The sequence below is a fragment of the Aotus nancymaae genome, unplaced genomic scaffold (genome assembly GCF_030222135.1).
Source record: "Aotus nancymaae isolate 86718 unplaced genomic scaffold, 86718_ANA_hifiasm-v0.15.2.pri h1tg000008l, whole genome shotgun sequence".
Classification (NCBI taxonomy): domain Eukaryota; kingdom Metazoa; phylum Chordata; class Mammalia; order Primates; family Aotidae; genus Aotus; species Aotus nancymaae.
Window position 1 is genome coordinate 64,381,602 of NW_026988419.1, and position 13,829 is coordinate 64,395,430.

A 13,829-nucleotide genomic window follows, 5' to 3' on the forward strand; every position below is an offset into this window, starting at 1 on the left:
GTATTTGCAATGAACTGCTCTCTGCTATGAAGAACAGACATGTAATCACCTTTAGATTCTTCATAATCTATGAGCCAGATACCACCATTATAAAGACAGAGGACTCGAGCACAGAGAGATTACATGATCTGTGTAAATTCACATCCTGTTTGGGGTAGAATGGGGACTTGACCTTGTCTGGGCTGATTTGAGTGCATTTAACCACCATGCTGTACTATCAAAGCTAGTCAGGAAGTTCTCCCAGTAATTCAGATACATATTTAATTTTTATTTTATACCTTGTCTTTATATTCTACACAGGTGACATTTAATTTTATAATTTTTTTGACCGGTTTCCATTGATGTGTAAAATATTACCCCATAGGCTGAGAGCAATGATGAATAAATCTTTAAATACTTTGATAAAATGTAGATGCACTGATTGGAGTATAACATTACAGGAATCTGCCTCATGACTAAATTAGATTTAAAAGATTGACCCATATCAGGATAGCCACAGAGAGACTCACTTCCTTTTATGCCAGAAAAGGAAGTACAATGGGGTCTATCACAGGAATTTCTAAACAATCTGATATTCTGTCCTAACTACATTACATGAAACACTAGAGTAGCATAAAATAGAGCAGGGTAAAAATTAAATTATCACCATTTTCAGTTTATATACTCATCAATTAATGGATACATAAATTAAGTAAAACAGTAAGTGTTGAGTTGAGATTTGTGAAAGATATTAATATAGAACATATATGGAAAATTAAATCTGTAAGGCATGGGATCTTGTACATTTTAGAAATTGAAATGGTAGATTTAGAGATTAAGATTACATATTTATTTATTTATTCATTCATTCATTCAGATGGAGTCTCACTGTGTTGCCCAGGCTGGAGTGTAGTGGCACAATCTCACTGCGTGCAACCTCTGCCTCCTGGGTTCAAGCATTTCTCCTGCCTCAGCCTCCTGAGTAGCTGGAATTACAGGCACTGCCACCACTCCTGGCTAATTTTTGTATTTTTTTTTTTTTTTTTTTTTTTAGTAGAGACAGGGTTTCACCATGTTGGTCTGGCTGGTCTCAAACTGACATGGTGATCCACCTACCTTGGCCTCCCAAAGTGCTGGGAATACAGGTGTGAGCCACTGCGCCCAGACTACATTTATTTATTTTTAATTGGCCAATAGTAATTGCATCTGTTTAGGGGATATACTGTGATGTTTTGATCTATGTATACATTGTAGAAAGATTCAATCAAGCTAATGAACGTACGCGTCACCTCACTAACATCATATTGTTGTGATGAGAACTGGGTATTAGACTTCTTTTAAGCCAGACAACAACATTACAAGATAATTTAAGACTCACAACTGCTATCTAAAACTTTTTTTTTTTGAGACGGACTTTTCCTTTTGTTCCCCAGGCTGGAGTGCCATGGTGCGATCTCGGCTGACTGCAACCTCTGCCTCCCGGGTTCAAGAGATTCTTCTGCCTCAGCCTCCTGAGTAGCTGGAATTACAAGCGCTCATGCCACCATGCCCAACTAATTTTTTCTGTTTTTAGTAGAGATGGGGGTTTCACCATGTTAGCCAGGCTGGTCTCGAACTCCTGACCTTAGGTTATCCACTGTCCTCAGCCTCCCAAAGTGCTGGGATAACAGGCATGAGCCTCCGCGCTCGGCCAAAACTGATTCTTATAAACTTTCTTCTTCCCTAAATGTTGCCTTCCTAACTTCAAGACTAAAAACAGCCTCATCATAATCGACAGACTCCTTATGTTTTCAGTAGAGACACAATGACGGTCTACATTTAGCACTTTATAGCGGAGACTTTGAGAAGACATTTCTATTCCAGCAACTGCCACTTGGAGGCGCAGATTCTGCACATGATTAGTTAATTCCTGTAGATTTATCCCACTCATTTCCAGCATGAGGGTAATAAGGGCATACTTCTAGTTATCCTTAAAATTCTTTCTATGGGCCAGGCACGGTGGCTTACGCCTGTAATCCCAGCACTTTGGGAGGCCAAGGCAGGCGGATCACCTGAGGTCAGGAGTTCAAGACCAGCCTGAGTCAGAGGTAGGGAGTTCAAGACCATCTCTACCAAAAACACAAAATTAGCTGGGCATGGTGGCAGGTGCCTGTAATCCCAGCTACTCGAGAGGCTGAGGCAGGAGAATTGCTTGAACTTGGGAGGCAGAGGTTGCGGTGAGTGGAGATAGCACCATTGTACTCCAGCCTGGGCAACAAGAGCAAAACTCAAGTCTCAAAAAAATTAAAAAGCTTTCTATGATTTGTGTAAAGTAGCCTGAACCACAGATAGATTTTAGAATTCTAGTCTTCAAGCACCTTAAAACCCAGGTTTCATTATCATGTGGATTAACAGGTGTGATTTATATAATAATAAATCATTATTATTGAAGGATTACACTCAACTACATTAGGAGCTATCAGGGACTGGCAGAGGGTCTCCAATCCCCAACTCTCCTGGCTCAGCTATGCCTCAGGAATTATTCCTCCTTCCTGTGTGGCTTTGACACTAGACTAGTTTCAAACCCCTAAGATTCCCTTTTCTTGATGTGATCACTTATCTGGACTTATTATATAACTTCTTCTATTGAAGACTCTACCTCTCAAACTGAAATATAAAAACTCACCTGACCCATCCTTCTGTCTGGATGGTGAGCTCTGCATGGTGGTCATGCCAGTCAGTATTATAGGAGAGGACAGCAGCCAGACTGCGAGATACAGGCTTGTGATTCTGTGACCTCACCTGCTCCCACAACTGCAGTTATCATTTTACCTGTCACAGCTATGACAGTGCAGTCCTAGGAAGCCATTATATTTTTAAAACTTTTTATCCCTGTTGTAATTACCAAGAAAACATTTATTAGCTCCTAAGTAGCATCTCCAAAGACACTTTGGAGTGTCTGGCAGGGTATTTCTTTTTGATCCCTGGAGGAAGAGAGGGTCTCACAAGAAGGAACAGGAAATACTGAGGTCTGATATGTCAGAGGCTGAACGCACACCATGGATGTCTTGGTGGATTCTCTGCATGCCAAAGAAGACGTCTTTCTACCCAAAGTAGATTTCCTTATAATATTCAGAACTTTGATCGCTTAAGTTATACACAGATAAATAGAATCAGGCAAAGTACTTAAGAAGGAATTTGAAAGAGGTCAAAGGAAGAACATGAAGCCATTAGTTCACATTGGAAATTTCTGAACTGGCCACTCTGTTTTCTACAAAATAGACCTAAAGACAATAATGTACATTGTTCTATTATAAAGACACATGCACGTGTATTTTCCTGCAGCACTATTCACAACAGCAAACATGAAATCAACCTAATGCCCATCACTGGTGGACTGGATAAAGAAAATGTGGTACATATACACCATGGAATACTAGGCAGCCATAAAAAAGAATGAGATCATGTCCTTTGCAGGGACATAGATGGAGCTGGAGGCCATTTTCCTTGGGAAGCTAACACAGGGACACAAACCCAAATGCCACATGTTCTCAAGTATAAGTGGGAGGTATATGATGAGAAGACGTAGATACATAGAGGGGAACAACACACACTGGGGCCTATTGGAGGGTGCAGGGTGGAAGAAGGGAGAGGATCAGGAAATATGATTAGTGGATACTAGAATTAATACCTGGTTATGAAATAATCTGTACAACAAACTCCTATGACACATGTATACCTATGTCACAAACCTGCATCTGTACCCCTGAACTTAAAATAAAAGTCTTTTAAAAATGAAAGAAATCTGGCTGGGCATGGTGGCTCACACATGTAATTCCAGCACTTTCAGAAGCAGAGGTGGAAAGATCACCTGAGGTCAGGAGTTCGAGACCAGCCTGGTCAACATGGTGATACCCCATCTCTACTAAAAACACAAAAATTAGCCAGGTGTGGTGGCAGGTACCCATAATCCCAGCTACCTGGGAGGCTGAGGCAGGAGAGTCACTTGAACCTGGGAGGCAGAGGTTGCAGTGAGCAGAGATCAAGTCATTGCACTCCAACCTGGGTGACAGAGCAAGACTTGGTCTCAGAAAAAAGAAAAGAAATCAATGGACTCGTGAGCACAACTGAATACTAGATAATGTAGAAATTTCATTGAAACATATAGTTAACCAATATTTAATATATATTACTATATAATTGATTTCTAGTTATATAAATAAGTAAAATACAGTACTACCAACATAGTTTAGCAATATATAGTGTACCAATTTCTCTTAACAGAAATATCCCAAATGGTAATAATTTTCTAGCTAGACTGAGAAATTATTTTCTCAGTGCAAAAAAGTTTACTCCTCCTGCCAGGCGCGGTGGTTCATGCCTGTAATCCCAGCACTTTTGGGAGGCCGAGGAGGGTGGATCATGAGGTCAGGAGTTCAAAACCAGCCTGGCCAAGATGGTAAAACCCCATTTCTACTAAAAAAAAAAAAAAATAGCCAGGTGTGGTGGTGGGCACCTGTAATCCCAGCTACTGGGAGCTGAGGCAAAGAATTGCTTGAACCCAGGAGGTGGAGGTTGTAGTTAGCCAAGATCACGCCACTGCACTCCAGCCTGGGTGACAGAGAAGACTCTGTCTCAGAAACAACAACAACAACACAAAACAGTTTACTGGTTCTATAATTCAGTAGGCAGGTGCTACTCCTATGTTTATGTTATCTGACCTGCCAAAAAGAATTTGGCTGGTAATTTACTGATTAATGAAGCTTACTAGTCATTTGACTTATTTTTTCTTTAAAGAAAACAAGTTTTCCTTTTATCATCAGAACATTCTAATAAAAATATTATTATGAGATTAGCTATCTTTATTCTCTGGGACCTGGAGTGCCTGCACGCTCAGCTCCTTGAGGAAGGTCGGGATCGAGACCCCTCCCCGCCCCCCGCCCTCGGCGAGAATACCTCTCACCTCGCGTCCCCTCCTTCGGACCCCCACAGCCCTAGACGCCCCATAGCAGCCCTTCCATGGCTGGCAGAACGGCCTCCTCCCTCCACCAACCCCAAGACAGGCAGGAACCGTCTAGGGCTGGCACACAGCAGGTGGTGCAGGGGGAGAGGGAAGATGCGCCCCCTCCTGCCCACAACCACCCCGGCGGGCAGAGCGGAGCCCCCTGCGCCAAGGGTGGCACCACCCCGGTCTAGACCCCGAGTGCCCTGAACGCTGTGGGTCACTCCCTTCTCCCCTTCTACAGTGACTGGGGAGTTGGGTGGTGGGGAGGGAAGGGAGAAGAGCATCAGTGTCGGGTCCTGAGACAACTCACTGTGACCCCCAGCAGGCGGCATCTGACAGTGGCCCAGGAGGACCTCTGGGGCCTCCCGTCTGCAGTGGCCATCCCACGGAGAGGCTCCTGGCCTGTGAGCCGGCAGACACTATTACACAGAAACACTGTCATCATCGCCGTGGGCGGAACCAACCAAAGCAAGTCTCTCCAAGTCAAAGTCAGGTTTTGGATTCTTGGTGGCTGCAGGATCCGCTGCAAAAATAGACTGAACTTCTGACATTCTCTTAGTAGCAAAACAGTTACAAGAAAAAAGTTGCAACTTGAGTGCTTTGACTGAAAGGGGCCCTTGGCCGGCTAGCCCTGTTACCCGCTGCCCCTGTTACCCGCTGCCCCTGTTTCCAGCTGCCCCTTTCACCCACCACCCCTGTCACCCGCTGCTTCTTTACCGGCTGCCCGTTACCGGCTGCCCCTGGAGGCTCCACGGCTTGGTGCCCAGTGCACCTGAGCACCTGGGAGCTGCTCCTGCATGGAGAAGCTGCCCACACATCCTGATGGAGAAAATGGGACTCCAGCAGGAGGCCATGTCCCCAACTTGGGACTGCGCTCACAGCTTGTGAGAATCGAGTTACAATCCACAGTCCATTCAACATCTTGCTCTCAGATTTCCCTGGAGGCATGCATCTATGCAGGGTCCAGGGCTGCCAGGGGCTGCAGAAGGTCTGTGACATCCCACCCGGATACTGCGGTGAGGATACAAGCCTGAGGGTACCTGGAGTGTGGAGAGGCAGGAGAGGTGCAAGGAGAGCCTGCGGTGGTGTGCAAGGAACGGGGTTGCATCTTTAAAGAGCTGTCGGTCATTCTTCAAGTCCTCCCTCAAGACACCATGGGACCTAGATTCAAAGAGAAGCCATCTCTCCGCAGTCCCAGGGCACAGGCGGAGTGGTCTTTGGAGGCACGGGAGCTGGCAGTTCCTCGCTGAAGCTCAGCCAGGCTCCCGCCGGCCCATCGTGGCCCTGCAGCTGTCTGCTGTGAAGGTGGCAATATCACAGTCCTCGGGGCAGGAACGCCCCTCACTGCATCCTGTCGAGCTGCAGCCATGGCACCAGGTACTGCACGAAGATGGTGCCTCCGGGGGTTGCAGCTGAGAGGACCTGGGGTACGGCGGCCGGGTAGCTGTAGCCCACAAAGCCAGCAGCCGTAGCAGGGGATGGCATATGGGTGCTGGGTGTAGGTGGCCAGTGGGTACTGGGCGTAGGTGGTCAATGGGTGCTGGGCATAGGTGGCCGGTGGGTGCTGGGTGTACGTGGCCAGTGGGTGCTGGTCATAGGTCGCCAGTGGGTACTGGGTGTAGATGGCCGGTGGGTACTGGGCGTAGGCCCGGCTGGCTGGCGTGTACTCCATGTAGGGCAGGGACAGCGATGGGACCGGGGCGGCCAGGATCACCGCGCTGAGCTGCACGGTGACGGACAGGTGGATGTCCTGCGGGGTCAGCCCGTAAGTCCGCTGGATCGAGGTGGGATGCAGCTGCGGCACCCCAATGGCAAAGCCCGTTTGGAGGCTCAGTGGCTTGGCGCCCGGATAAGCCACGTTCACGTTGGTCTTGTGGCCATCAATGACGGGGTGGGTGTCTTCACAAGCCCTATGGGCTGCCGCCGGGTTGGCCATGGTCACCAAGCCGTAGCCGCGGGACTTACCTGTCTGGGGGTCAAAGATGACCACGGCCTCCTTGATGTCGCCGAAGTCCTCGAAGTACTTCCTGAGCGAGGCATCGGTGGTGCGGTACCACAGGCTGCCCACGAAGATCCTGGTGAACTTGGTGTTTTGCGAGCGGTGCATGGCTCCAGGGGCTGCCGGGGGCGGCGGGATGCCCGCGCGCGGCGCGGCTGCAGCAGCTCTGGGGGCGGCCCGCCGCCTACGGACCCTGGCCGCGCGGGGCTGCGCTCAGGGTGCGAGGCTGGTAGCGCGCAGGGCGGCGAGGCGCGGGTCCAATAGTCAGGCACCACCGCTCTCGTGTGGCTCCTGCAGTGCTCTCGGAGCTGCGCTGTGCTCCTTTTGACCTTTTTTTTTTTTTTTGAGACTGAGTCTCGCTCTGTCGACCAGGCTGAAGTGCAGTGTTGCGATCTCGGCTCACTGCAGCCCCCAAATGATTGACAGACCGAGACTCAGTCTCAAAAAAAAAAAAAAAAAAAAAAAAAGCAAAAGCGGGGTGGGCGGGGGAAGGAAAATGTTATCCTGGGTTATCTGGGTGGGTCCTATGTGTCTTTGAAGCAGAAATATACGTCAGAGAGATGCAATAGCAGAGGAAGTTAGAACTCAGGAGCACAAGGGTGATTTCACGTGTTGTAGCTTTGAATATATGGGGGCCATGATAAAGAAATGAATTCTGACAACAATCTGAATGCGCTTAGAAGTAAATTCCACCCCAGAGCCTCAACGATAGAGCCCAGGGCTCTGAGCTTGATTTTGCCTTGGGAGACCAAACAGAAAAACCTGACACATTTCTCATCTCTGAACTGTGAGAAAATGAATCAGTGCTGTAGTAAACTGCTGGCTGAACTGTGGTCATTCATAAATAGAAAATTAATACACACCTGAATAAATGTAAAGATAAAATATTTAAACGCTAAAATAAAAAGGAGCCATTTATATCCAGACACAATTTTCATCAATTTGAGGTGTATTTTCCTGCATATACAATTTCATAAATATCCAAAACTGCATTTGAAATTACATACAAAATACATATGTATATACACACCATTCAGAGATCCTGTTCATTAGTCAAAATTTAAATATATATTTGCAGGGTTACATTTCTGTCTAACTCAATAGCTTTCACCCATCAGTGATGTTTTTATACCAGTTGAAATAGATCTATGCATTTTTAAAAATGCCACATCAGACTCCATGGTGATTGTGAATAACCGTGTCATTGCCACACTCCCTGTTTGTACATTGGCAGAGCGGAATGTGTCTGTCTGTGCCCTGCTAGAGCACACATCATAGCATGTGGATCACACTGATTGAGCACATCTGGTTACCTGTGTGGTGCTCAGATACAGTATTATTGCACCATGGTGACTACACATTCTCTGCAAAGACCACTGATAACAGGTCTTGCAAATAGGCATCAAATGTCACATCCCAACAAGTGCACACCCAGGTAACTCCATGTAATACCGCCTTCTCTAGGCCCCTGTCATCTTGTGGAAGGCCAGAAAAAAATGTGATTTGCAGAAAAATCGTATGTGGTTTTTACTGGGAGCCACAGTTTGTGGAGGGAAATTGGAACTGCTTTATATGGGCTTTTTGCTGGGGTCAGTCCATCCCATATCCCCACCACTGTAGGAAAATCTGGGGGCATCTCTGGGAAGTCACATGAAGACAGAGTAGAAATTCACATTTTGTTCTCCATGTAGGAATTCATCATTCCTGATTCTCTCCTGTGGCAAAGGATTATATCATATATGTTTGCTGGAAGTTTCTTACACAAAAAGCATTTGTCCCTATTTGACATGATGATGGTGATTAATTTTTCTCCCATACACATTCTTATGATCACATTCATTTTCTCTTTGTATTTTAATATATTCCAATATAATATATAATATTTAACATTGCTGGAATAAATTTTATTCAGAAATTTTGTGTAATTTGCTATCACTAGATGAAAAGTGCTGATGTTTTATTTTTGTTATTGCCAAGTATTCTTGATGGAAGTTGGAGATTAAGTTTTTTCTTAATGTGATTTTTTTCTTGCCTGGTTCATCCTCACCTAGACCCTGTGATGTTGGTGAGTTCTGTCTTCTGTATACCTCCTTTCTTTGTGAGTTGAATTAAGAGTGGTGTCCACCTTGCAGGATTGTTGAGAGGAGTAGACAAGTGAATCATGTAAAGCAGTTAGAGCAGTGCCTGTTTCAAGCTCAGTTGTGTTAGCCGTTATGATTGGGCATCTATTCCATGCCAGACACAGCACTAAAGCCTTTGTGTTTGTTATGTAACTCCCAAGTACTCTATCAAGTAGATATTGTCATCCCTGTTTTAATGACTACATCTCAGGGAAGTTGAGGTGTGCTCAAGATTACAGTGCCAGCGATGGACAGAACAGATGTAAATTCCTATCTCATGCTTCTTCTCTGCCCTAGGTTATTCTTTGGTGGAAGTGGCACCTTGCTGCAAAGAAGAAAGAGGAGATGGCTGGCTGCTCACAGGTATCTGGTGACAGCTGAGTAAGAGAAGATGCTTGGTGGAGACAGAGACCTTGCAGAGGTGGGGTGGCAGACGGAGCTCCCCTCTGCCCTTCTGCTTCTCTTTAGAACAAAATTCTCCCACCACCAAGGCTGAAAGCCTGGGAGTCATCCTGCCCCTCCCTCTCCTCACTCCCAGATGGAGTCACCAAGTGCCCCGTGATGTCCACTCACATGTCTCCTACCTTCCTGCCATTCCACCCACGCCTGTGCTAACACTCCAAGTTCTCATTACCTCATGCCTAGATCATTTCAAAAGCCTCTCAACTAGTCTCCCAGCCCCTGTGCCTCAGTCATCCCTCCTGAAACCACCACATTATTCCTAAAGACACTGCTGCCATCATGTAATTTCACTGTTCAAAGCCTTCCAGTGGCTACTCAGTGTTTACCAAACACAGTGAAACTTTTTAGGACATTCAAGCTCCTTCATTTAATTCCAATCTTCTTTCCCCGATTGCTCTCTCAGGACTCCCAGTGAGAATCCTGTGATTTAGCCAGGTTTGTTTACTTGTTATTCCTTAACTTTGCTATTTCTTTCTCACCTCCACATCTTACCGACTCCACTCCTCCTGCCTGCCACAGTGTCTTCCAGTCTTCTAAATCCTGTAGCTCCATCATGACCCAACTTGGCCCCATCCCTGCTGTGATCCTTCCCCTGACCACTCTGGGGGAGTGGAATCTCTCTGTATCTGAGTGATACCACTCACTGGGCACTTCATCCCCACTGCCTTATGTTACAAATTTGCTTTTTATTTGAATATGCTCTGCTTTCTCAGTTACAGTATGAATGTCTTAACAGCCAGAGTGGGAAGGAGATGATGGCAGGAAGGCTGTGATATGGGAAGGCTGTGGGACAGCCTGATGGGTAGGCTCTTGGGTTCAGAAATCAGGCAAGCAGGGTTTGAATCACAGCTCCACTCTAACTAGGCACCCTTTGCCAAGATACCTCATCTCTCAGTGTTCTCATTCATACAATGAAGATAGTGATTGCTCCTACCTCGTAGGGCTGTTGTGAGCATTAAATGAGTTAACACATGAAGAACCCTTGCCCAGAGTCCAGCACACAGATAAAGCTTAATTACTGTTAGTTATCATTGTTTTCGCTATCAGACAAGAAGAAAGGGTTTATGATACGCTACACACCACATAAATGACCTTATTTAATTTATGTAACAAGCTGATGAGGTAATAGGATCATATTCATTTTAGAGATGAGAGAACTGGAGTTTTGAGAAGTTTGGTCACATGGCTAATAATTCAGCCTAAACTCAGCCCTTTCTGGGTCCAAAGACCATTGCTTTCCACGGTTAATCCACTAAATTCCTGAGATTGGGGGAAATGGCTTGTACTTCTTTATAATTCCTTCAATATCTCATAGATCACACAAAAAAATTTGCTGCTGAATGGCTGGGATATTTCTTAGAAGATTTCACCAGCAAATCCTGTATGCTGCTGTGGGTCAAGATTGCTATCTGCCCACCACCATTTCCTTTCTCTCTTGGTACTCCCAGTATTTAGCTGGGCACATAACTGCCTAAAACAGGGATCAGTAAGGCTTTCCTGTACAGAGTCAAATGCAGTACATAATTTTGGTTTTGCTGGCCATGTGGTCTCATTAGAAGACTCAGCTTTGGCATGGTAGTGCAAAAGCAGTCATAGGCAATATGTACATGAATGAGTGTGGCTGAGTTCCCAAAACGCTTATGTACAAAAACAGATTTGTCCTGTGGACTGCAGTTTGCCAACCCCTCACCTAAAGTGCAGACATCATAAGCTGCCTCAGATAAAGATGCCCGTGATGGTTAATTCTATGTGTCATCTTGGATGCCGCAGTGTACCCAGATATTTGGTTAAACATTATTATGGGTGTTTCTGTGAGAGTACTTTTGGATGCAATTAACATTTAAATTGATGGGACTTTAAGTAAAGCGGACTGTCCTCCATTATGTAGGTGAACCTCATCCAATCAGTGGAAAACCTGAATAGACCAAAAAGAAAAGAATAGATCAATAAGCCTGAATAAAATCAAATATTTTATCTTCCTCCCCTGAGGAAGAGAGAATTCTCCAGCAGCCTGCCTTCAGACTTCATCCTCAGTACTTTCTTGTTCTACAGAGGACTAGAACTTGGACCCACCTTTCCTGGGTCTCCAGCCTGCCCATTCACCCCACAGATTTTGGACTTGCCAGCTTCTTTAATAATGTGAGCCAATTCCTTATCATAAATCTTTTTCTATATATACACACATCCATTGGTTCTGTTTCTCTGGGGGAACCCTGACTAATGCAGTGTTATTTCCCAGCTGTCCTTGTGGCAAGATGTGTCCATGTGACTATGTTCTGGCCAACAGAATGTAAGTGGCAAAGTGTGTGATAGCTTCCAAGAAATTTCCTTAAATGACAGAAGGTATATGCTCTTTGGCCTATCATCCCTCCTTCACCCGTCCTGCTGTTTGGAAGGCAGATGTGATGGCTGAAGGGCTTCTGTGGACTGTGATACAGCCACAAAGCAGAAGCCAGAGCAGCCCGAGGTCAGATGACTGTGGAGCCCTCTCACTAGCATGAGTTGCTTACACCCTCAGAGGTGTTCAAACCAAAGTGACTCCATCTTGAAGAGGGGCTGGGTAAAATGAAGATGAAACCTGCTGGCTGCATTCCTAGGTTAGGCATTCTTAGTGATAGGATAAGAGGTCAGCAGGGCTGGAGTCACAAGATACAGGTCACAAAGACCCTTCTGATAAAACAGGATGCGGTAAAGAAGCCCGCCAAAACCCACTAAACCCAAGATGGCAACATCTGGTGGTCCTCGCTGCTCATTATATGCTAATTACAATGCATTAGCATGCTAAAAGGCACTCCCACTAGTGCCATGACAGTTTACAAATGCCATGGCAACGTCCAGAAGTTATCCTATATAGTCTAAAAAGGGGACAAACCCTCAGTTCCGGGAATTGCCTGCCCCTGTCCTGGAAAACTCATGATTAATTCACCTCTTGTTTAGCATATGATCAAGAAATAACCATAAAAGTAGCCAACCAGCAGCCCTCAGGGCAGCTCTGTCTTTGGAGTAACCATTATTTTGTTTCTTTACTTCTCTAATAAACTTGCTTTCGTTTTACTCTGTGGACTTGCCCTGAATTCGTTCTTGTGCAAGATCCAAGAACCCACTCTTGGGGTCTGAATCAGGACGCCTTTCTAGTAACAACACCAGGACTTTTATATAAGCAAGAAATATAGCCCAGTCTTGTTTAAGCCATATTTAATGTCCCCATTGCAGCTGAGCTTAATCCTAAGAGGCACCATTCCTATCAGTCTGGTGCTAGAAATGGTAGCACTTCTCTCTGGTGGCCATGAAGATATTCACTTATTGTATTTTACAAAAATTCTATTAAGAGAGAATAACCCAATTTAAATCTTTCCCACACTGGTCAGCTGTCTCTTTAGAATCAGCAGGAGGACATGAGATTGAAGCATAAAAGAGAGAGAGAAACAGAAATAGATTCTTTTTTTTTTTTCTTTGAGATGGGCTCTACAATGACATGATCTCGGCTCACTGCAACCTCCACCTCCCGAGTTTAAGCAATTCTCCTGCCTCAGCCTCCCGAGTAGCTGGGATTACAGGCATGTGCCACCACGCCTGGCTAATTTTGTATTTTTAGTAGAGATGGGGTTTCTCCATGTTGATCAGGCTGGTCTCGAACTCCCAAGCTCAGGTGATCCACCTGCCTCAGCCTCCCAAAGTGCTGGGATTACAGGCATGAGCCACTGCACCTGGCCAGAAATAGATTATTTCTAAATGTGTAGGAAGAGAGGCAGAGCCAGACCAAACTCAGGGACTCTAGGTTGACACAACTGGGGATGCTGAGGTGGAGCTGGGGTTTGGGGAGTGTTGAGGGGTTCACTGCTGACACTGTTCTTATTAGGGATGATGTAGCTGGCATCAGAAATGGATGTTTCCAGCTGTGTAGACCTCATGCCCAGCATCAGGTCAGAAATATGGCTGGAGCTGACTACAGATTTTTTTTTTTTTTTATCATGACTCAGCCATCTGCATTAAATCATGACCTTGATCTATCCTTTGTGTATCTTCACTTTAGAAGTAAATAAAAAGGAAAAAGAAATATAGTAAGTAAATGGTCAAATCAGTAGCCCAACACCTCTCACCCTACCTTCTTCTTGCTTGTTGGAATAGCTTGTTCTTTCTATAGAGTTGAGAATTCTAGCTATTCACATTTCGAGCTCCCTTGAGGCTAGGACATAAATATGAGATCTGATTTTGGCCAATTTACACGCAAAGCCTGCTGAGTGTCTTATGAGAAATTCCTTCTTCACTGGATATAATCTTGTTG

The 13,829-nt window shown here is 45.4% G+C and overlaps 1 protein-coding gene across 1 annotated transcript; it reads right to left on the reverse strand.

Annotated features, from left to right (window-relative positions):
- Positions 1–6,304: 6,304 nt before the first annotated feature.
- LOC105707581 (RNA-binding protein 38-like) lies at positions 6,305–7,109 on the reverse strand. The gene is made up of 2 exons (XM_064373430.1): positions 6,563–7,109; positions 6,305–6,444 (listed from the first exon to the last, which is right to left on the reverse strand). Exons 1-2 carry the CDS (start codon positions 7,068–7,070, stop codon positions 6,305–6,307), a joined length of 648 nt encoding a protein of 215 aa, XP_064229500.1. The 5' UTR covers positions 7,071–7,109.
- Between the last annotated feature and the right edge of the window lie 6,720 nt (positions 7,110–13,829).